Raw genomic sequence first — 23,239 nt, 5'->3', positions numbered from 1 at the left:
CTCAATAGTAGTAACTGTGAGAGGGATCTTGGAGTCCTAGTGGACAACCATTTAAATATGAGCCAGCAGTGTGCAGCAGCTGCCAAAAAAGCCAACACAGTTCTAGGCTACATAAACGGATGGAATCAAGATCACGTGAAGTGTTAATACCACTTTATAATGCCTTGGTAAGGCCACACTTGGAATACTGCATTCAGTTTTGATCGCCATGATGTAGAAAAGATGTGGAGACTCTAGAAAGAGTGCAGAGAAGAGCAACAAAGATGATTAGGGGACTGGAGACTAAAACATATGAAGACCAGTTGCAGGAACTGGGCATGTCTAGTTTAATGAAAAGAAGGATTAGGGGAGACATGATAGCAGTGTTCCAATATCTCAGGGAAGAGGGAGTCAAACTATTCTCCAAGGCACCTGAGGGTAGAACAAGAAGCAACTTAGAACTGAGGAAAAATTTCCTGACAGTTAGAACAATCAATGGAACAGTTTGTCTCCAGAAGTTGTGAATGCCATAACACTAAAAGTCTTTAAGAAGATGTTGGATAGCCATTTATCTGAAACAGTATAGGGTTTCCTGCTTAGGCAGGGGGTTGGACTAGAAGACTTCCAAGGTCCCTTCCAACTCTGCTATTTTATTATTGTATATATATGTTTCTGGAAATGTATGAAAAGCTGACATTGTATTGAATGCCTAGGAGAGCTATAGAATGTGTGACATTTTAGACAAAATATGAGTATCTGTGTTATTTTAATATACTATATACTTTTCCTAAGCATTGTAGATAATACCTAGGCCCGTGATGGCGAACCTGTGGCACGCGGAGCCATTTGTAAGGGCACGCGAGGCGCTGCCCTGTCAGCTGGCCAGCGCGCATGTGTGCGCTGGCCAGCTGAGTTCACCTTTTTAAAAGCTATTTTTCGCCTTCCCCAGGCTCCAGAGGCTTTATAGGAGCCTGGGGAGGGCGAAAAGAGCCTCCCCCGCCCCCCGGAGGCTTCAGGGACCGTCCCTGAAGCCTTCGGAACACTTAAAACCACCCTCCCAGCAAACCGGAAGTGACTTCCAAGTTGCTTGGAGGGTCGTTTTAAGCATTCTGAAGGCTTCAGGGACCGTCCGAGGCTTCCTTGATGCCTTCGGAGCGCTTAAAACGACCCTCCGAGCAACCTGGAAGTCACTTCCGGTTTGCTCGGAGGTTGGTTTTAAGCGCTCCGAAGGCTTCAGGGAAGCCTCTAGACAGTCCCTGAAGCCTCCGGAGGGCCTCCGGGGGGTCGGGGGAGGCTCTTTTCGCCCTCCCCAGGCTCCTATAAAGCCCCTGGAGCCTGGGGAGGGCAAAAAAACCATGTAAAAATGGGGGGGTCACGTGTTTTGCACGCATGCGCACTGGGGGGGTCGCGCGTTGCATTATGGGTGCGGCACGCCCGCACTCGACCCCCCTGCGCTCCCCCCACTTGTGGCACGCGAGCCAAAAAAGGTTCGCCATCACTGACCTAGGCATTATGCAGAATGGCAAGATCTATTCAGGCAAAGTAAAGAAAAGATAGTCATGAAAAGAGTTAGAATTTCTAACCCTTTCTTGAAAAGACATATATGAAAATGAAAGAAGAAATGCAAAATAAAACACTTTCTTAACAAAAAAAAAAGGATTGAGCTACTTGTTGCAACAAGGAAGGCTAGAATGGCATTTTAGTGGGAGTATTTTACACTTTGCTGGTTTGCCTTTTTGCATTGCATAGAATGCCTAGGAAATGTGTGAAATATTCAGCATTTTATACTTGGATACTTTCCCATGTTTTGGCATTTTACAGCTTTCCTAGGCATTCTATAAAGTGCTTAATTTCATACATTGATGGTAACAGATACATGTCCAGTGCCGCTCTCCCATACTTATCTGAAATGAGATTTGAAATTTGCTAGCTGATAAGTAAACCAAGATGATCATGCTCCAAGAACGTATGACTAAGACTTTTAAATAGAATTGCTTGGCAAGATCTGCAAAAGATTTTATTGATGTGCATCATTTCTTTTAAGCATCAGCTTTCTAAAAGCCTTTCATATCTTATCAGCTGATGCTGGGTTCCTCCTATTGCACAGGAACAGAAGAAACATCTTAGTGAGCTGCTTCTGGCTGCTTCTGCTTCGATGCCACAAAAATGTACTTGGATGAACGTATTGGTGCAGTTTCTCTGATTTATACTTCAGATTTTCTGCTCCAGTCATCCTGGAGAGGCAAGTAGAAAGAAATGGGGAGGTGGAAGAAATTCTCTCGGATGCCCTGGAAGTATATTTAAGAGAAAGGTGGAATCATATTTTCCAGGAGACAAGATTCATTTTGCCTGTAAGTCTTGCTGACATGTGTTTTAGCATAAACTTTCAGCTGCATTTATTTTAGCAATTAAAATATGTCTCACAGGACAGGTGAAGGTAATTCTTGAAGAGTGTTCTTTAACTTCTAACTTTTGATCCATCTTTACTGTGGCTTTAAACAAGGATGTAATGGTCTTTTAATATGTAGCCGTTTGTAAATTTATGTAATTAAGCATTAATAAAAAGGTTAGGTATGCAAGAGATAAATTAGGGTGGAGTAGGGAGGACCTAATGGAGAAAGTCTTAGTCATTTCCTTTACCTTGCATCAGCAGAAATGTTCTTGGTATGCCTTAAATATAGGCAGTTATGATAATGCTTTTGATCACTGTTCGTGTTTATATTTTAGTTTCAAATTAATTATTTTAAAAAAATAAGTTTATCTTTTTTATGAAATGCATTCAGTATGTTAAATAAAGGGATGTTAATGTGAAAAAAGCAATAGTAAACTTTATGATTTTCTTTAAATGCCTTTTTTATCATCTTTTGTGTGCTTATTCTTTCTTACCTGCTAACTTTTATTCTGGCATTGTAGTTGAATGATTATTTCAGTTTATTTGGGAAGTATTTAGTCTTTATTCATGATATTATAATATAGTATAACAAACCTAAAACAAAAGAACAATTGGCTACATCTTACTATAAAAATATTTTTATAGCTTTTTATCTTGTATATTTAATGACTATTCTATTGTTAGACTAATTCAGTGAAGTATAATATGGAATGCTAACTGAGGGTAATTTGGCAATTATTCATTATCCTGTTGCCATGATGAAATATATGAAAGGCAGTAACTAGTATGAAGATTAAGTATATGTTGTATGGTGTATGTACTTTTAATATTAACTAAGTAGTAGCGAGAAACTGCTAGCAGCTAGAAAAATAGACCATGGGAATGAACTCGGGGAAAGGAGGGAAAAGATGCTGCCTAGGAAGCAGACAAGAGAGCATGAACCGCCAATGGCTTTAATGGTTAGAGAAAAAAAATAGGAAGGACTTGCCCTAATGGATCAAGCAGTTAAATGTGGCAGTGGGAATTTTTTTACTTTCAGTCTTGCAGGATTCTATTAATGTAGCTTTACAATAAAGTAGATTTAACTCACTTAGTCATGTTTGGTTTACCCGGACAGGCTGACAAAGTCATAAATGTCCTGCCTAATTTTTCCCCGCCTCTCTTTTGTACTTAAGAAAGCCTTTCCAAAGTTCTATGCACTTCTCAATCTCATCGGAGGAACTCCTCCTCCCAGGAATAGGTCTACAGGTAAGTGCTCAACTTATGACTCTTCAAAAGTTATAACTGGTCCACTGCAGCATCCCCACAGTCACATCAAAATTCAGGCACTTGCAACCATAATATATTTGCAACAGTTGCAGCATCCCAGGGTCATGTGACTGCCATTTGAGACCTTTCCAGAGGCTTCTAACAAACAAAATCATAGGGGAAACTGGATTCACTTAATATCCATGTGAGTTGCCTAATGACTTTGGGGGAGAACGTCATTAAATTGGGTGCAACTCAACAGCTACGTTGCTTAGTGATGGATGTTCTGGTCCTAATTGTCATAAGTTGCAGACTCACCTGTAGTTCCAATAGAGAACAGGTTTTCTTATATTTAAGTTGGAATCCCTTCATGTTTCTGCAATGCTGCTGTTGTATAGCAAAACATGCAGTTGGCTTTTAAAGTATCCTCCCCAGTGCCATTTCTTGCGATTTTTGTTTCTGAGATGCATTGTTTTCATCTAATGTTTTGAAGTATTTCGGGAAACTATAATCATTATTTCCAGTTCTTCTTTATAAACAAGCTACTTCTTTCTTTCTTTTTTAAATTTCATTTTAGAATTCACCACTTTATCAGTACTTACAGGATCTGGGACATACTGATTTTGAAATATGCTCACCATTGTTGCAGAAGTCAGAAGAATGCACATCCAAAGAGGGACCAAAAGATATGGATGTAAGTTTTATTCAGGAGGTAGGTAGGTGGTGTTATACACTATATAATCTGTGAAAATTTTGATAACAGGTATCTGTTTAAAAGTGCATTGTCTTTACAGAACTTGTCCCATGTTTGCATGTAAATGCTGTTGGCGACATTGTGTGTTTGTTGGCTAATGCCTTTGTTTTTAGATCTATTATGCCAGTTGTTCGGAATTTTAGGTTTTAAGGAGCTACTAAAGTCAGGTAATAGCCTGCTGCGTTTTGGGGTAGTTGTGATAATTGGGAAGACCCTTGCTACTTTTTATTGCCTTATCCATGTTATTAGACCTTAATATTGTGTTACAATGTTTTCAGTTGTTCCAAAAGAGCTAAGTCTCATCTAGGAGATAGAGTTAAGGAATGTTTTCTTCTTTGGCAGCAGCCAAAACAGAAGAGATCAGTGATTTGAACCCCAAAGGATGCATTTTGTGGATGAAAGAGAAATATGGACTATTATAAAACAAAAGCAATTCTACCAATTTTCTTTTTTTTTTTTTTTGTTCTAATTCGACTATTACCAAAGTGCTATTTTCATTGCCTTAAGGCCCATAGTCCAAAAATAAAGGAAAGAAAAGGATGGGTGGATATGTGGAAAATAAGAAATCTCAGGTACCAAAATCTTAATGAAATGACCATGATTAGAGATTGGAGATTGGAATCATTAATTAGATTGGAATGCATTTGTGTAGAATGAGGAAAAGGAAATGATGTTTCTAGAAAAGAAAAAACATAGAAACTCCAACTGAAAGTTCTAAAAAACTCTTATTAGGCTCATTTATGTAATTGCTTTTTTGAGAATGATTGATCAGTGGTAATCTCCAATATATAGATATTGAAATTCATGGATCCTAAACTTTGTTTACAATTTATTCTCTGGTTGGCAATACAATACAATGCAAGCAGAACTGGAGTCTACATGGGTTTGCCACATAGGTAAGGTATCTTCATGGTACAAAATTACCCACAAAATTACTGGTTCTTAGTTTCAGGTATTTTTTTTCCTGGGTTCTAGCATTACAGTTCCAAAACAGAAGTTCCCATGGAGAATACAACCCCTGCAGGCTGCTGTTTTTGTTTTAAACAAAATAGCAACTATACTTACCTTGTGAGACTATATATCAGAAATCTGGAATCTAATTCCCTGTTATTTTCCTGTAGTTAAAAATAAGCTTATTGTTTACATCAAGTTCAGTCTGAAGGCTTTCAATTTAAAATATATATTTGGAGTAAAAACAAGGTCTGTTCATTTTAGCAGAGATAAGATGAGATGATGAACACTCTGATGGATTGCACAAAAAAGAAGAGAATCAATTCAGTTTAGTCGTTAAGATATCAAGTAGAAACTGAGATCTTATCCCACTTTAGGCTTGAACTCCAGCTGGGTGACTCTGGGCCAGCCCCACCATCCTAACCAAACTCATCTCAGAAGGTGATGGTTGTGAGGAAAATAGGAGGTGCAAGGAGTATTGGGTTATGTTCCTTGAGTTATTTATAAAAATAATTAAGGCAAGATTTTTAAAAAATCTAAATCTAAAAAATACAGAAATAATTTTTAAAAAAAGAGTTGCAACTGGCCATATCTTAAAAATGAAGGATTTTGCATAATTTCTAAATTCTTCTGTGAGGAACATAATATATTGGCTAAAAATACCATATTATACCACTTTTGTATCTCCTTAATACAGGTATAGTTAAAATGATGTCTTTTTTCTGTATTGCTGAAAAATGAAACTATGGTTTCCTTTCAAGATAGACAATTGCGAACAAATGTGAAGGCCCTCATTTGTTTTTAATATACCAGAAAAACAAGCAAATATATTTTCTATTCAAATTCTGGAAATAAACCAATCTTTCTGGAAATCCTGGGCCTGTATATCTTGAGGATGGCACCGTACTACTGTACTACTACCATGCATCACTTCAGCTGCTTCCCCATTCTTAAAATGCAAAAATGGAAAGTATAGTGTGACAAATGTTGGCACCCACAAATTTGTCTGATTGTCTGTTTTTCTTTTTCTGGTTCTCCCAAAACTTTTTTCAATGACTCTATTACTTATAATTTTGAAGAGAAAGTAGAAATAAATACAAATGCAAATTTTAAAAGATACAGAGTTGAAAATCCTGCTTGGATTTCAGCATGGATCATTTTCAGTCAGCCCCCAGTGCTTGAGAGGGAAGCCTCTTGATCTGGGGGCTAGTTGAAAACACCCTGAGCCAAAGCCCAGCTTGGATTTCAGCTAGCCTCAAGAGACAAAAGGGAGTCCTCTCACCAGGCAACAGGTTCCCCATTGACTATTTGGGGAAGCCAGCTGGGAAGATTGGAAATAGTGATTAAATGGTCATAGAGCAATTGGCAACTAATCCTAAATGCAGATGGGTTGCCAAGCCCCCAGATGGTGACTGCAGGGATATTGGAACAACTGTAACTTTAGGAACTGATTATAAATCCCTTCATTCAGCACCACCACAGCTTTGAAAGGTTGCTGAATGAATGATTCGAGGATGAGTGAATGAATGAGTCGAGGATTACCTGTATTTTTTTGCTTCAAACTAGTTCAAATTAGTCAAACTTTCCAATGATTAATTATATTTTTAGATTTAATTCTCTGTCATCATGCTCCTCAGGACAAATTATCAGATCTTAGACATTTAACTCTCATTCAGGATTAGGTATACTTATCAGAACAGTTCCCAACATGGCTAAGCAAGATGAGTTCCTTTATTGAAAGCACTCTTAAGCTCATATGCCTGTGTGCACATAGACCTGTGTGCTGTATCATCTGTAAACAAAACATTTATGTAGGCCAGTGTTCTTAACACACTAGGCTTTTCCCTCCTACCTTAATAGGTGAAGAGTTGCTTTAGAAAAGATGTGCCCTATGTTGACGTAACAGTTCTCTTCAATTTGGGAACCACCAGTTCTTACAGGTCAGCTTCATTCCTTACATTTTCTCCCTCCCAATTTTCAGTTTCCTCTCCCTTCTGAATCTAAAAGCATCAGTTTTTTTCCCCGAAATTCCCTCATTTTTCTTGGTGATTGCTAGATTTGCCCGGCTGTTCATTTCCTTCTTTTCTTATCTGGATCTACTATTACTCATCTCCCCTCTTTTTTTTTAGGCCTCTTCTCCCTAAGTAGTTTGTTGCTTATAGAATTGTATGGCAATATGTATGGCCAAAAAAAAAAAGTTGATCTTGATATATGGTCTAATACAGTGTTTCATTTAAGTAGTTTAACCAAATATTGAATAATGCTAAGATTAAATTCAGTTCCTAATTATAAATAACTGGTTTAGTTAAGCCAGTGGTGGGTTGCAGGCGGTACGTCCAGGTACGGGCGTACCGGATCCTGCCCGGAGCACCGGGTACTGTTCCGATATGGTGCTCCGGAAGGCCCACCTGCCCGCCCAAGCTCCTTACCTATGCTTTAAGCTTTTGGTGCTTCCACGCACGCGCATGGTGCATACGGCGTCTGCACGACACTCCAGCGAGCAGCTGGAGCATCACAGAGGCTTGCAGAAGCGTCGCAGGCAAGTATGACGCATCCGCGCGCCATACGCGTGTGCGCACATGCCGCACGCGTTCACATGGGTGATGCTGGGGCCGTTCCAACCGTACTGGTTGGAACAGAATCCGGGACCCACCATTGAGTTAAGCTGAATTCTCAGGTGTGATTTTCTCTTCTGGACTAGCCATATATAATCATTTCTTTTCCTCAGGTTTTTACAAAGCTACCTGCATTGGGTAGATTTTTCCATGGCTGTACTTTTCTTCCTTCCATGGGACTTTAGACCTCTTCCCACTCACAATTACTTAAAGAGACGTTCCCCTTGGAAACAATAAACCTTCAACTAGTCATTACATCTCTTTTTTTCTTCTATTTTCTTTATAGAAAACTTTTCTTTAAATTGCAAGTGACTTAACTTCTTATGGAAAGTTATAAAAATCTTTGCTATCTGTCTACTCTTGGGATTTATTTACAGTAGAAAGAACAATATTTCTGGCTGTTTGGATAAGTGATAGGATAGCAAAAGTCAGGGGCAACTGCATGTGATCATATCCCTTCTTTATAAGATGTGTTGGTTATGGTTAAAGTAGCAAAATTAGGAATTGTTTTTAAAAATATTTGTCAAAGCCGCCCAATGGGAGATGCCTACACCAGGGAGACCCAAATTAAGTCCTCCTTCTGACAATCTGGCACAAATGCTTATTGCATGACTTTGAGCTAGATACTATCTCATAGCCCAACCTAACTCGTTTGTGACGAGGAAAAAATAGATTAAGAATGATATGTATGCTTCCATGAGTTCTTGAGCAAAAGGCGGGATATAAATCTAATAAATCATACATTGCACATAAGCCATCCTGTTGATTGACCCAAGAGGTAAAAGCACTAGCAGAGGAAGTAGTGGGGCAGATGAAACTTTTCTGTAGGGTCTCATTGATACATTCCTTTAAATGGATTAATTTTGTATCTGACATTGGGTAGTGTTATTTTCGGAATCTAGGCTCTAAGATTGATAGTGGAGTGACAGAACTGATGAGAGAGAGCAAGGTCTGTTCCCCCCTTTTCAGCAGCATATCTACATATGAATTTAGCAGGCAAAATTGAACAATGCACTTACTGAGAGATGATGAAGAAGGTTTGAGGCCCTGCAGTTTTGCATCTTGGGGACTCTTAAGATATTGTTACCTGGCCCCTGTGATGGTGAAGATTGTGAATCTGTGGTCAATGTTTTCTAAAGACCATTACAAGATAAAAAGTTGCACAAACTCTTCATGATTTCTGATTATTTGCAAAGGTTTGGAATACTTTGTGATGGATGTTGAACATAAATCCTTCAGAAGTGTGGTGGTGATTGCTGTTACAAGGACATTTATGTATAGTGTGGACAAGCTCTTCATAAAATAGACATACAATTAATGTGCATCAGTGCAACTTGTCTCAGGCAGAAGACAAGAGGTGTTCTTTTCCAAAGAGAGTGATTGGGAGACATCATGATGCATGTATCTTTGTGTATGCATAAATAGAATACTTGTCATTATCCTTTCAATTTTAATTATATCTAAGGATGTCATTCCAAGATACATAAACAACTTAATAAAGGGATAATCATTATTGGTATATATTGAGAGTATATTGGCTTGCTGTATTTTCACGTGCTAACTAGTTGATACACCATTCTAGAATACGATTTTATGCATTAAAGATGCTGGGTAGTCTTATTAAATTGTAAAGCAGATTTATTAAAGTGCATAGATAATATATTAGTTTTTTTAATGTAATAATTTATAAAAACCACTTTCAGTACTCTGTTTATGGTTTTAAAAATTATTTGATTTGGTATACATTAACTTGGTGTGCTGCCAACAATCCATACACTGATCTCTAATATGTTATGGCCTGCTTGCTTTATAATATGGTTTCTTTGAACTTGGTTTGAATGCAAATAATGTTCAGATGAAAGTAATCAAGACTGTTTATATATTTAAGACTTCAGACAGTTTTTAATTCTTTGCAGAAAGACATCCTGTCAAACCTAGCTGAGAGATTAAAAAGCTGGCTTCCTTTTTCCCTATATAAGAAAAGGCATGATATACTTCATCAATTGGTAAGCACCTATTACCAGCTCACTTTCCTTTCAAGCAATTCATCCATTTTCCTTAATATTTTTATATTTAATTTCCTTATTAAATATTTTCCCATTTTTATTCAGCATTTCTTGATGATATTACACAGTTTTCAAACTGAAATATTTGGTGTTTAAATCTAAATAGAAGGTAATCTAGATGGGAGGGAACTAAAACTGTCTTAACTGTTTAAGAATCATTTTTATATGTATTAGGAACATACGTACTCTTACGAATGAAGCTGCTAATAAGTATATCTTTTAATTTTTGTAGCTTTTATTTTTATTTTCGAAATAAATATGGTATTAATAGTAAAACAGATCTTCATGTGTAATATCTTGCAAATCATATTTCATCCAAAAATTGATGTTAAAAGAACAGGTTGCTGGCAATTGGTTCTCAGTCCTATTTCAAATAATCACTTCTAGACATATTGCTGTCTCTTGCCTCAGTTATTTTTTCCCACTCTGGAATATTACCAATTGACGAAGCAAGCACTGTTAAGAGAAAATGCTGTAGGGTTATTGCTGGGTACATAGCCCTGTGCATCTCTTTTGAAATCTAGATGCTTGAAAATAAGGATCTATTTGTTTTATTTGTTTGAACAAATGAAAACCCACAGACAGGCTGAGTAGATCCAGAGCTGCTATAATCTTTGGTACAAATATTTGTGGCTCCTGATACAGTATTGCTACGCTAGGGGCAGAGCCTAAAAGCAGGAGGTGTACCAAGCTGGTATTTTTCTTTCTAGCACCCAGATTCTCTGCCTTTAACTAGTCAGTCAGAGACTTTAAATATTTGCTTTCAGGAACTCATAGGCCTCTCAATTTTCCTCAACACAGCAGGCAGCTGCATGTTGCTTACTTTTTCTTCTTTCCTCCCATTCTTCTGCGCAAAATTTAAAGTTATAAACACTCTAGGAGAAGATTATGAGCGATGGCTAAATTAAACATACATTGGTGGCACTGGTAGTATGTAATAAAAACAGAATTATAAGTGTTTTAAGTTTAATGCTTGCTTTCGTGCATGAACATGATGGTTGATATGTTTTTCTCTTCCCTCTGCTTTAAGGATGTTGGTTTTCGTTCAGAGGCCCTCTGCACCATCCTGCAACAGGAAGTTCTGCTACAGGAGGATGTTGAACTGATTGAACTATTTGATCCTAGTATCCTGTCTGCAGGACAGCTCAAACAGCAGGAACATGGACATCTTCCAACACTGTGCTCCCTAGCAACTCCTAATATTTGGTATTCACTTGAGCTACATACATGTTATGTGAATATAATGTATATTGTTAGAGGAAGTGTATTTGCACACATAATATCCCAGTGAATAGAAGTATTATTTAGTTTGTTTTCTCTCTTAGTTCTATCTCATGAGATTCTACCTCATAACTTTGGTATTGGCTACATCTCTATGTACTCCTTGCTAATTTGCAGGAGTATGTTTTGCTTTATCATATTTTCCCAACAGGCAAATGACCCTGAATTTATGACATCCTTTCCTGAAAAAGAATTAGAAACATTAAAATTTCAATTACTACCTAACTTTTTTCTTTTTGTGATTCCTAACTCCTGGAGAACATTTTTTTCTCCCAGCAGCATATGTATGAACACACCTAAACATGTATGTGTATATGTGTTGCACCCAGAATTTTCACTCTAAAGAAGAGTTAGGCAAAAAAAAATACTATTAATTGAATAAAGATTAAGGTTCTCATACAGAAATATTTGCATATGTAAGTATATTCATGCTTTTTAGTAAGGCACATTGAGTTAAATAGCCCTTACTCTTAGGTAAAAGTGAATAAATTGCTTCTGTGTTGGTGAAGGATTGTTTAGCACTTCTTATCAAGTGTAAAATGAAGTGGAAACTTTGGAAGAAATCCGTGGAATGCTGAACAGTTTTTAACTTTTGCTTATAAAATAGATCACAAGAGACACTTCTGCTCAGCTGGACACACGGAAATCTATGGGTGCTTACTATTTAAATATATCTTACTCTCAAGTAAATTGGTCAGAGTAAGTCCACTTACAGAGTAAGTGCGGAGAATGTTTCATCCTACTTTAGTTTCCCTTGGGGGGGGGGTAAGTGGCATATCTATATGACTAATGGAATGGAATGGTATTCAGGAAACAATTTTTAAAGATTTTGAAAAGGAATATCTGTCACACAAAAAGACCAAATAGAAACATTGAGAATGTAATATCCTCATATCTATGTTTCTGTGTGTGAATTTGCTTTAAAAATATAATCTTAGATCACTAATTGTAAAAATAAGCAACAGAACTTTGAAAATCAAGCCATACTTAAATACCTCTTGTGCTTTTTTTTGGCAGGGATATTTCATTATTATTTCTCTTCATCAGCACACTGCTGACAATTCCTTCTTTATGGAGTGGATTCCTTGGATTAATTTGGGGAGCAGTTTTTTTGGTTTACCTAACTATGCGAGGTTTGGATATAGCACGGAGTGCAAAGTTGCAAATGTCTCTTAAACAAGGTCATCTCCAACTAGAAGATATAGTGGTTAATTGCCGCGCCTTCACTAACCTTGTGAGGAAAGCATTGCGACTCATTCAAGAAACTGAAGTAATTTCCAGGGGATTTACTCTGTGAGTCTGAATTGATTTGCACTCATTTTTCAAATAAGTTAATGAATGGTGAAAATTTTCCTTTCAAATTCAATCTCAGATTTTTTAAATTTATGCAGTTTTATCTGCAGATATAACAAGCATACCATACGTGTAGAAAGGTGATACAGTATTATAATGGTTTTTTTGGCATCTTAACTTTTGACATAATTTCTAAACAGTATAAACTTTTTACTCAAGGAGACTTGAATTAGTATTGTTGGATCATATCTCAGAGAGACAAGGATGAGTAAACTCTTTGATTACTGAAATGTGAATACCAAATGCAATATGCACGTAAGAATATATGTATGCCTCTTCCTAAAATTGAAAGTAAAGCATCTAGTTACCTATTATCAAGTTTTAATAGATTAGGTCTTCACTACAGATGCTGTGTACAAGGGTTTACATTTTAAATGTACATTCTGTGTACATTTTAAAGGTTGATTGAACCATCAATGAATATTTCTCCGTCCTATCCCGTTTCCCACAAGTATACATTCTAATTCAATGAAAAAAATAACTTGTGAAATTCAAGTTTAAATTCAGTGGTTCAAAACAACAGTTCTAATTTGTCAAAATTTTCTTATACATTTCATACATATTGGATCACTCATTTTGAAGCACATGTAGATAATAAACTTGTTTGCCAGTTCAAATAACTTTGTTTAAAAACTGTAGTTGTCTTCAGTTCTCTTAACCATGGATAATAAATCTGCATTGCACTTAGCAAATACACATTCTCTTTTTAAATATTCAGGCTTGTTTAAGGCTGCCTGGGTCCATTCCTGATAAAATAAATGTACAGTTAAGAATGTTAATGTTAACATGATGTTTCAAAAAGTATAGCTGCAATATGAAAGAGATTCTTCTTTGATGTCATTGAACATTGTGAGAATATCATAAGAACGGACATGTATGTTAACTCAAGTAAAAGTGAAAGTCAGTTTGGTCTAGTGCTTGAGGCTCCAAGATAGAAACCAAAAGACTGAGTTCTAGTCCCGCCTTAAGTGTGTAAAGCCAGCAGGATGACTTTGGGCCGATCACTCTCTCTCTCAGCCCACAATGTCAGATTAGGGCGATAAGCCAAGTCAGTAAGTTCCTGTCGCAACCAATGGATCAACACTTGTTTAATCCGAAAAAAGGTGGACCCTGCAGTTGGGGGGAAAAAAACATTAGGAAGAAAAAAGTGTCATAAATTGATAATGCATATATTTTAATTTTAAGAATCAAACATAATCAAATTTAAGCAACAGAAGCCCTCAATTTCATTTCATATAAAAGTCTATAAAGTAATATTGCGCACAATAGTTTTTAATAGAGAAACAGATTACAAACAACTGTTACAGAACAATGTGGTATATGCTTCCTATACTTTCATACAATATATAAATACCGCAAGATAGATACTTCATAAATCTGTGAAATAATATTTTAAACTATTGCAATTAGTTTGAATATGGCATTCCTGTTGTTATTGTAGAATAAACTCTCTATTTCTTGTGGCTAGGTATTGAATTTTAAAATAATTGTAGAATATTAGCTTATATTCCATATATTTCACATTCCATTTAAAAAAAAGAGTAATACATTCCACTTCCAAAAAATGATACCAATAGCTTTAATGTGGAAGTATGTTCTTCCCATGTCAAGAATGGTATAACAAGGCAAACATGTGTATCCATACTTATGTAAAAAGTGATCCTTGAAGGTGAACAAAAAACATATCTCAGAAGGAATGACTATGATAAGGCGGTATAAAAATATATACTTACTGAAAAAAAATCCATTTTATTTTCATACATATAGAAAAGAAATTGAATCCAGATGCCTGCCCCCAAAAGCTTTTACTGCCTATCTAAATCCTTTAGAAATTATTTTCAGATACAGTGTGCCTCTTTTAAAAGTAAATCCATTTTTTGTTTAATTGTATAGTTAATTTTATTATTTTAAATAAATTTAAAGGCCATTTTGCAGTTTGCAGTTTGGAGCCAAATTAATAGGTCTTAAACTAAATTTCAGGACTGTTGATTTTACAGAATTGGAAAGAAGAAAGTAGAAATCCAAGCCCCAGTGCATTTGCTACATAATATTCCAATTTGTAAATTGAAATAATATCTCAGGAAATATGAAATATATTCTATAAACTCAGAGAAAAGGCTGTATTATTGTTTTATATTTATATTTTTATCATTCTTTAGGACATCTGTACAGTTGTATCACATTTTACTTTTCAAGTTTGCTTGACAGGGTTAGTGCTGCTTGCCCATATAATAAAGGTGGACAACATTCTTGTCAGCATCTAATTGGTCTTCGGAAAGCTGTGTATCGATCAGTAAGAGCCAACCTCAGAGCTTCAAGACTTGCTACCTTATATATGCTTAAACAATATCCTTTTAAAAATAATAGATTATGCGGGTGGAAATTAGCATACCACAGTAATTGGCTGCTATGCAAGAAGGAAGGTGAATTGCCAAGTTTTTACTTAAAAGTTCTATATTCCACACTTTCTCTTAAAAGTTCCTTTCAATTTGATCATTTTGCTGTTTCATAATCCATTGATTTTCACTGATAAACTATTCATTCATACATCTTTTTCAAAAAGGAAGTTCGTCTATCTTTGTTGAGTGGACATTTTATATCACATATAAGATTCATGGGCCTAGACTATGAATCTTAGTATGCATATATTTGGACTTAGGTACGGTAACTAATAAACTTGTTCAGTTTTTGAACTAGAAATTCTGAGATCCTGATTTTCTGCTAATGATTTTTCAAGCTGAAACCCCTGAGTGATGTGACTATTACATGATGACAACTGTAATCTTTCAAATGTTCAGTCAATTAAATCTGTAGAATCACTCAGATTATTTTATTTCACAATCTTATGCCCAGTTCGTTTTTGCTTCAGCAATTTGTTTGAACTAAAGCTAAAATTGTTCCATCTGCAACTATATTGTTGGCTGTTTAACTTTATAAAGTAGATAAATTATTTCTTTCACCAAAATATTTGTCAATATTGCATTTGATACAAAAGGTTCTTTAACAACCTTAACACTAAGTAAACTTACCCACTGAATTCTGAGAGTGACAATGTCACAAACTACATATGTGTGGTGCCTTTTAAGGAGCTTGGTTTGGGATTAAATGAAGAGCAAGTATCTGAAGAAGAAGCATACAACCTCACGGATGGCTTCAGCTTGCCTGCACTAAAGGTAATCTAGTATCATTTCACTGATCATACCATCAACTATTCTCTCATTCCTTTCAACCTGTAGAAGCTAAATAAAACAAAATGATCCAGAATTATACTATTATTTTAACGTTTGAAATACATTAGGTTTATATGATTTTACTACTTTCTTTGAATCTGTTTTTAGTTTAACATAAACATGTTATGGTTTAGATCTGAATAAGCGTAATCATGACTCATGGCTATACTATGAGCAGGCTTGTCAGTACAAGTACACTGTACTTGTCATTATAATTGGGCAAGCCTAGTCTTTTGAACAAAACCATGGAACCAATTCCATTCATTTCTTTCTTTAACTTGTTACAAGTTCCTGATTTTCATAACATTCTGAAGAAGTCAAGTAGGAAAGTTTATAATTTGTTGTCCATTCCAATTTACAAGAAGAACCTTTGGATGTACTCTGTTTGTTCACAATTAAGCTGTTATAGCATGATGCATTTTGTTATATGTGTGGTGCCTATATGGGTGGATAAGTATTATTTTGGATGGTTTTATTATGGAAGAGTTTTAATTTTCAGTATAAATTGATAGAAAAAATAATTTTCCCATGTTTTTTGTACAATTGTACAAAAGAAACTCAACCTGTAAAATAAATTACAAATAATTTATAATATATGTAATATTACCTCATTTTTATTATGTTTGTACAGCTAGTCCTTATGGTAGCACTGTTCATTCAGCAACCATTCAACATCATGAACAATCCGATCCCTGTAATTTCAGCTGTCACACCATCCCTCGATCACATGATCCCAATCTGGGTACTTGGCACTCACTGTATAATTACATCATCGCAAATTGTGATCACATGATCACTGTGCCTGACAATCCCTTCCAACTTCCCATAGGATAAGTCATTGGGGAAGACAGCAGGAAGTAAGAAGTCATGGTCATTTGAGGTGCTCATTTACAAACCTGCGCTGTCCTTATTAAATGACCACAATCATAACTGCCAGAATTGCTTTCACAAAGTGGCATGATCATTTGATGTGCTTTATGACCATAGCATTTAGCAACACTAGTTCTGAGTCCAACTGCTATCATAAGGAGAGGATTACCTGTATATGGAAGTGTTAAATCTCTCTCCCAAAAGAACTGGACTTTTGTTTTTTTGGGAGGGGGGGGAGAATAGAGTAAAGGGATCTAATAGGGATAGATCAATATCAGGATAATTTAGTTTACATTATTTTAAATATTTTATATAATTTATATCTACCTCTCCCACCATTCAAGCTCATCAGACTGTCGTTGCTTTGCTTAAATGTACTGTTCATGGGAAAATAGGAAAAATAGCTAACAATTGATTCCTTTTGTTTCTTAGGTTTTATTTCAGCTTTGGGTTGGTCAAAGTTCAGAATTCTTTAGGCGACTACTTCTTCTGTTATCTCCCTCTAATGCGTCTCTCAAGAGCCTGGTTACACCAGACCATTTGCCTCTTTGTATCTTTTCTGATATAATTCAAGGTCTGCCACATGCTCATGCTGCTTGTTTAGAAGAACTTAAAAGGAGTTACGAATTTTACCGATATTTTGAAACACATCATCAATCTTACTTGGAACGTCCTGTCAAAGCTAAAGCAAAATCAGGATCACTAAGCCATCTCCACACTGCTGTGCGCAGTTTGCAACTCCATCTAAAAGCCTTACTGAATGAGTAAGTTAAACAGGAATAATTTCTCACAGTTATAATTCTAGTTTTAGTTATTGTTCTTTTAAAAATAACTCAATATCAATTTTTCACCATGATTGTTGCATATACTTATTACTATTATCTACTTATTCTTATCATTCCAAATTAATCTAATATTTTTTCTTCTATGTGTGAGAGTTGTATGTAAAATGCTTAAGGAACTTGTTAACTACTGACAGTCAATTTCACCATAGATTGGAGTTCCACTTAAGAAATACAAATGTAGTACTATTTTTATGCAATCATTTTTCTGTGGTCAGATACATCAACAGTATTGTTCCTATTAACTGTTCAGAATTATTATGGCCAGCCATTTTCATTCACTTGTTTAGTGGGAACCGACCAGGAGTGAAATCCTCCTGGTTTAGCCTGGTTCGGCCGAACCAGTAGTGACATTTGTCCCTGGTTCTGCGAACCGGTAGTAAAATAAAGCTTCTGACGATTGTGCGGCTCATAGCTGAGCCACGTGATCCTCAGAAGCTTCCCCCCCCCCCCCACTTTTTAAAGCATTTTTCACCTAAACCGGCAGGAAAAAAATGCTTTAAAAAGTGAAAAAAAGTTGGCCATGCCCACTCAGTCACATGACCCTCACCAAACCATGCCCACAGAACCAGTGGCAAAAAAAAAATTAGATTTCACCCCTGGAACTGACAATGCAACTCTGTGCCTGCCTACTTATAGATCGGTTCACTGAATTTAATAAAACTTTTCTGAAATAATGTATCAACAATTATTTATATATAACATATATAATGGCAGCCTACCAGACTAGGACCCTAGAGGTCATGGGTTCTAGTCCTTTTTAGTCACAAAGCCAGTCACTCTTTCCCAGCCCTAGTAAGAAAGCATTGATAAACCAAGTTGCCAAGAAAACTTTATAGACTTGTCCAGGCTGCCATCATGAGACAAGACTGATTCAAAGACACAAAAATCTGTTTTGATTATAGAGTTTTACTTTTTAGTTAGGGTTTAAAAATAAAAACATACTTTATGTATGGCAGGTGTTACATTGCTCACCACTTAGGTCAACCTTGCATGAATGAGAGAGTTCAACAAACAAATTAAAGAGATCAAAGGATGTGAGATAAACTCCTTTTGTATAAAGGAAAACATTGTGTGTGTGTGTGTGTGTGTGTGTACGTGTATATGTGTGTGTGTACGTGTGTGTGTGTGTGTGTGTGTGTGTGTGTGTGTGTGTGTGTGAAGTTCTTCATTAGGAATTGAAGAACTTATTTCTAAACTTTCTGGAACACCTAGGTCATAATCCGTATGAGGAGCAAAACTTGCTACTTCCAATCCTTGCATTAAATGTCACGTTTTGAGCCCTTCCAAGTACTTTTGTTATTGATTATGTTCTGTCACATGGATTAAATTCTTAGCAACCACATAGATAGATTTTATTCATGACAATCTAACCCTAAGTTTGCCTTTCATGTTTTCCAGTAATGCACCCACTGCCACTTTAACTAAGTCCATCACCTTGCTGTTGGTCATCCTACTTTTTTTCCTTCCACCTTTCCTACTATTAGAGCCTCTCCAGAGATCCAGGTGTTTGCTTAATAGGTTAGGATAATTTGAGTCTCATTATTTGTGCCTCAAGTGAAAGCTCTGGGTTGATTTGTTTAATGATCCATTGTTTAGTTTTCTTGGCTGTGCATAGTATTCTCAGGATCTCCCTTAACAGCAAAGTTCAAAAGAGTACCTACATGTCCTATCCTGTTTCCTCAAAGTTTAACTTGCACTTTCATAGAGTGTCACAGTGAACACCATTGTTTGCACTGTTCAGATATTTGTTAGTATAGACAAATCTGAATATTTTTTCCAAGGCTGTTCTACCAAGTGCTAGCAATGTTCCCTCTAAATTTTTTTCAGTGTGAGCAGAAAAGTATAGTGTTTGAGCGGCACATTTTCATGCCTGAGCAGCACCTGAATTTTTTTCACAGGTGTCACCTAAGACAACAACGAAATCAGTATTATTTGAAACTCAAAGTTATGTTTCTTCAAGGTACCCGCTTAATTAAAAGTGTTATATAGTATCACTTAACAACGCTCCTGCTTAGCAACCAAAATGTTGGGTCAGAAACTCTGGCATTTGAAGCACGCAAGTCTTAAAGCTGTCAAGTTACAAGATCCTTGCATCCCTAACCCTTTAGGGAAAAAACCCTAAGGGGTCTTCAAACCTGGCAGCTTGAAGACTTGTGGACTTCAACTCCCAGAATTCCTCTTCCAGTCATGTTGGCTCAGGAACTCTGGCATTGAAGCATGTAAGTCTTAAAGCTGTCAAGTTGCAAGATCCTGGCACCACTAACCCTTTAGAAAAAAAAAACGCAGGGGTCTTCAAACCTGACAGCTTGAAGACTTGTGGACTTCAACTCCCAGAATTCCTCCTCCAGTCATGTTGCGGCAACGTCATCTGCGTGGATCTGCTCCATCTTCGGTTTTTTTCACAGGGGGCAGGGCTGCTGCTGAAGATGCCGACGAGCCCCTGCCGCCACCAGAATAATAGCTGCCTCCTCCTCCTCCTCCTCCTCCTCCAACAGCACCACCACATTTGCTGCCCGGCGCTGCGGCTGAGGTGAAGCCGCCAAAGCTCCCGCTGGTGCCCCTGCCCGTTGCAGCGGCGGCGCGTCCCCCTCCACTTGGAGCACCTGAGCTGGGCACCACGTTACCCCTGCTGCCTTCTCCTCCGCCGCCATGCTTTTGAGAAGCCATGAGGCCTTTTTCCCCTGCTCCCGCCCCCTCCGCCCCCTTCCTACTGGCTCCCGCGGCCTCATGGCTCCTCAAAAGCACAGCAGAGGAGGAGGGGGTAGGGGTAACGCCGGGGCCCAGCTCAGGTGCTCTGAACGGAGGGGGAGGCACCGCTGCCATGGGCGGGGGCGCCGGCGGGAGCTTTGGCGGCTTCACCTCGGCCACAGCGTTGGGCAGCAAATGTGGTGGTGCTGTTAGAGGAAGAGGAGGAGGCGGCAGCAGATATTCCGGTAGCGGCAGGGGCTTTGGGGGTTTACTTTAGCCGCAGCGCCGGGCGCAAGCAGCTAGGATTGGCCGCCCACAAAGGACCTCCCCGGGCTTGCTTTGCTGAACTCAGTCGCCCCGCGCTCATCAAAACAAGTCTGGGGAGGTCTTTTGTGGGCAGCCAGTTCTAGCCGTCTGCAAAGGACCTCCCCAGCCTCCGGCGCCTGTGACAGTAGAAATCACTGCGCGGCAGTTGGAAACTGCTGCGCTGTGTTTTCTTGCCACGTGCGCGGCCGCACAGCCATGCACCTTAGAGGGAACAGTGAGTGCTAGTATATGTATTTCTTTACTGCTTGTTCCATACTGTTCATGATTTATTTTTTTTGTATATTAACATCTTATTTACCATAAAAGTTGATTTTGTGTTGATCATCTTACATATGCAATTTCCCATGATATTCGTGTACGTACACACACACACACAAATATAAATATATGTAATATAGCATTTATGTAAATCTACTAACAGGTCTAGCACAAAAGAAAAGGGAAAGCATGTAACCCTAAGGCTTGTAGTAATTCATTTTCACCACAATGAACCACAGAAAGTTTTCAGACCTGTTAGGAGATTTAAATGCTTTTATTAAAGTTTGTCACATAATCTGCCACAACTGGATTGTGGGATAGGCAGATGTTGAAGTTTGATGGTATTAGAGGTATTGTCACAGGATATAAATTGTTCCAAGTAAAGCTGCTTTTTAATTTCATGATATAGTTTACTAAGGAAGTATTTTCCCTTGAACAATACGTTATATAAACTGCTAAACCCACAAGATAGGATGTGTTACTCTTTAGTCTTGCTGTTATTTGAATTAATCAGTGTAGATTCTTCAATTCTATGTAAAGAAAGACTTTAAGCCATGGGATTCTCTGTTCTTTGATGATCTGGTTCTTTTTGCTGTGTTTGCATACCTTTTTTTTCTTAAAAGGCTAATTGTTGTTTACTGGTCAAAACTATTAGGCATCTGCTGTTATATCCCAATAAAACCCAATTGTAATTTTCTTCCCATTTTTTCTGAAATACTTGTCTGAGATTTTCTTTTTTCTTTTTTTGTTTTTACAGAATGATAATTCTTGAGGATGAACTTGAGAAGGCTATGAATTCCAAGGAAAGCCCAGAATTAACTTGGGAGGCCTACCAAATTGCAGATCAAAAATTTAAATTGATTCAGCCTCACATGCATGCTAGCAATAGTTGTTGGGAAGAGGCTGTTTCTCAGGTGGAAAAAATGATTCGAAGAAATTCAGATAAAAAAGGTATACCATTTTCAAAAGGTATTCAGTTAGGCTGTTCTTAACTGAAAGTTACTAAGACATAATACCCACAAGTCTTTGGTCATGCATAGAGCCCATTATTCTCTTCACTGGAATCACAATTCAGCCAGGAAGACCAATTTAAAAACAAACTGGAATGTTAAATGTAATAAAGCCTTTTGAAAGAGCTTTCCTGGCTTTAGGTACAGTGTCTGGACCAAGTCTAATTAAAAGGTTCTAATTCTGATTACATTGAAAAACTGGAATAAAACAGGAAGAATAGATTGTACTGTAATAAACAAAACTGATAAACCAGTCTGAACAAAACTGTTCATAATATCTCCTTAAAGAAAAACTTTCTACATCATCATTCCAAATATTCCAATCTTACGATATACCTTTTTACCTCCAGGTAAATCTGAACCATCTTGTGAAAACAAGCATTGTACTACACTCCCTTTAAAGCAGCCAACTGTTCATATAGAAGACAAAGACCCTGTTCCTGAAGAACAGGTAATCATAGTATAGAACTCTAGAAAGAAGTTATTCACAAACAAAATGTAGAGAGTATTCTGCATGCATACGGATAGGAAAATCACTATTAATAACTGCTACAATTTTTTGCAACAAACTTTGTTTTTTAGGGAAGGAAGAATTAATTGTGTATCAATGGAGTGCATATTTGTCAGTTTGCGTCCTGCTTTTCTATTCAATTCAGAAACAGTATTGTGTAACTTATCAACTCCCAGAATTACCTATCTTTTGTGTAACAAATAACTTCCTATTTGAGGGTAGAGCAGAGAAAATATCATATTTTGTGTGGAAAAGAGTCAAATCTAGCTGAATGTTTTATTTTGCACTATTTACGAATATGTTCAACTAGTTTTCTGCTATGGAATTTAAATATATATTATTTCACTTAACAACAAAGTTGTCGGTTACATTTGTGATTGCTAATTGAGAACTACTTGTATCTATTAACAGGATAGAAATAGTTATCAAATCAATTTTATACCCTGCTGTTTGCTATATATTAGTAAAAGAAATATTTTTCTGTTTAGTATCACTGAATAGTGTTTAAAAAAATAATAATATTATAATTTAAATTAAACTTATTACTTGGCTGAAAAGAGTTTATTCCCATGGTTGAAGGTAAAAATTAAGATTGGGCATTTAAAAATTTGTATGTCAATTGTGTCTGCATTATAGAAATGTAATCACAGATAAGAACTGAATTTAGTTTGCCTTGGCTATTATTTTGCTTGGGTTAAGTAATGTGCCAGTTTAGGATAAGATATTATTAGTGTACAGATGATTCTCAGGTATATATTTCACCCTGGGCTAAATAGGGTTTATGGCAGAAGTCTTTGTCCAGTCCTTGGTGGCTTCAATGAATGAAGAGTATCATGTTCAGAATTGGACTCAACCCAAATC

The 23,239-nt window shown here is 36.9% G+C and overlaps 1 protein-coding gene across 1 annotated transcript; it reads left to right on the top strand.

The window, feature by feature from the left end:
- Positions 1–2,194: 2,194 nt before the first annotated feature.
- LOC309382397 (vezatin-like) lies at positions 2,195–22,408 on the top strand (the record flags this gene model as incomplete). The annotated part of the gene is made up of 10 exons (XM_081971915.1): positions 2,195–2,330; positions 4,197–4,331; positions 9,856–9,945; positions 11,036–11,211; positions 12,304–12,579; positions 14,836–14,985; positions 15,665–15,812; positions 17,172–17,503; positions 21,615–21,808; positions 22,218–22,408. Coding segments are annotated over 10 exons (1,753 nt in total), but the record flags the coding sequence as incomplete, so codon positions are not given.
- Positions 22,409–23,239: the final 831 nt, after the last annotated feature.

Source organism: Natrix helvetica (assembly GCF_964273705.1).
Source record: "Natrix helvetica genome assembly, contig: HAP1_SCAFFOLD_335, whole genome shotgun sequence".
Classification (NCBI taxonomy): domain Eukaryota; kingdom Metazoa; phylum Chordata; class Lepidosauria; order Squamata; family Natricidae; genus Natrix; species Natrix helvetica.
Note: the sequence above shows the minus strand (reverse complement) of the source record. Positions and strands in the feature narration are given on the sequence as shown.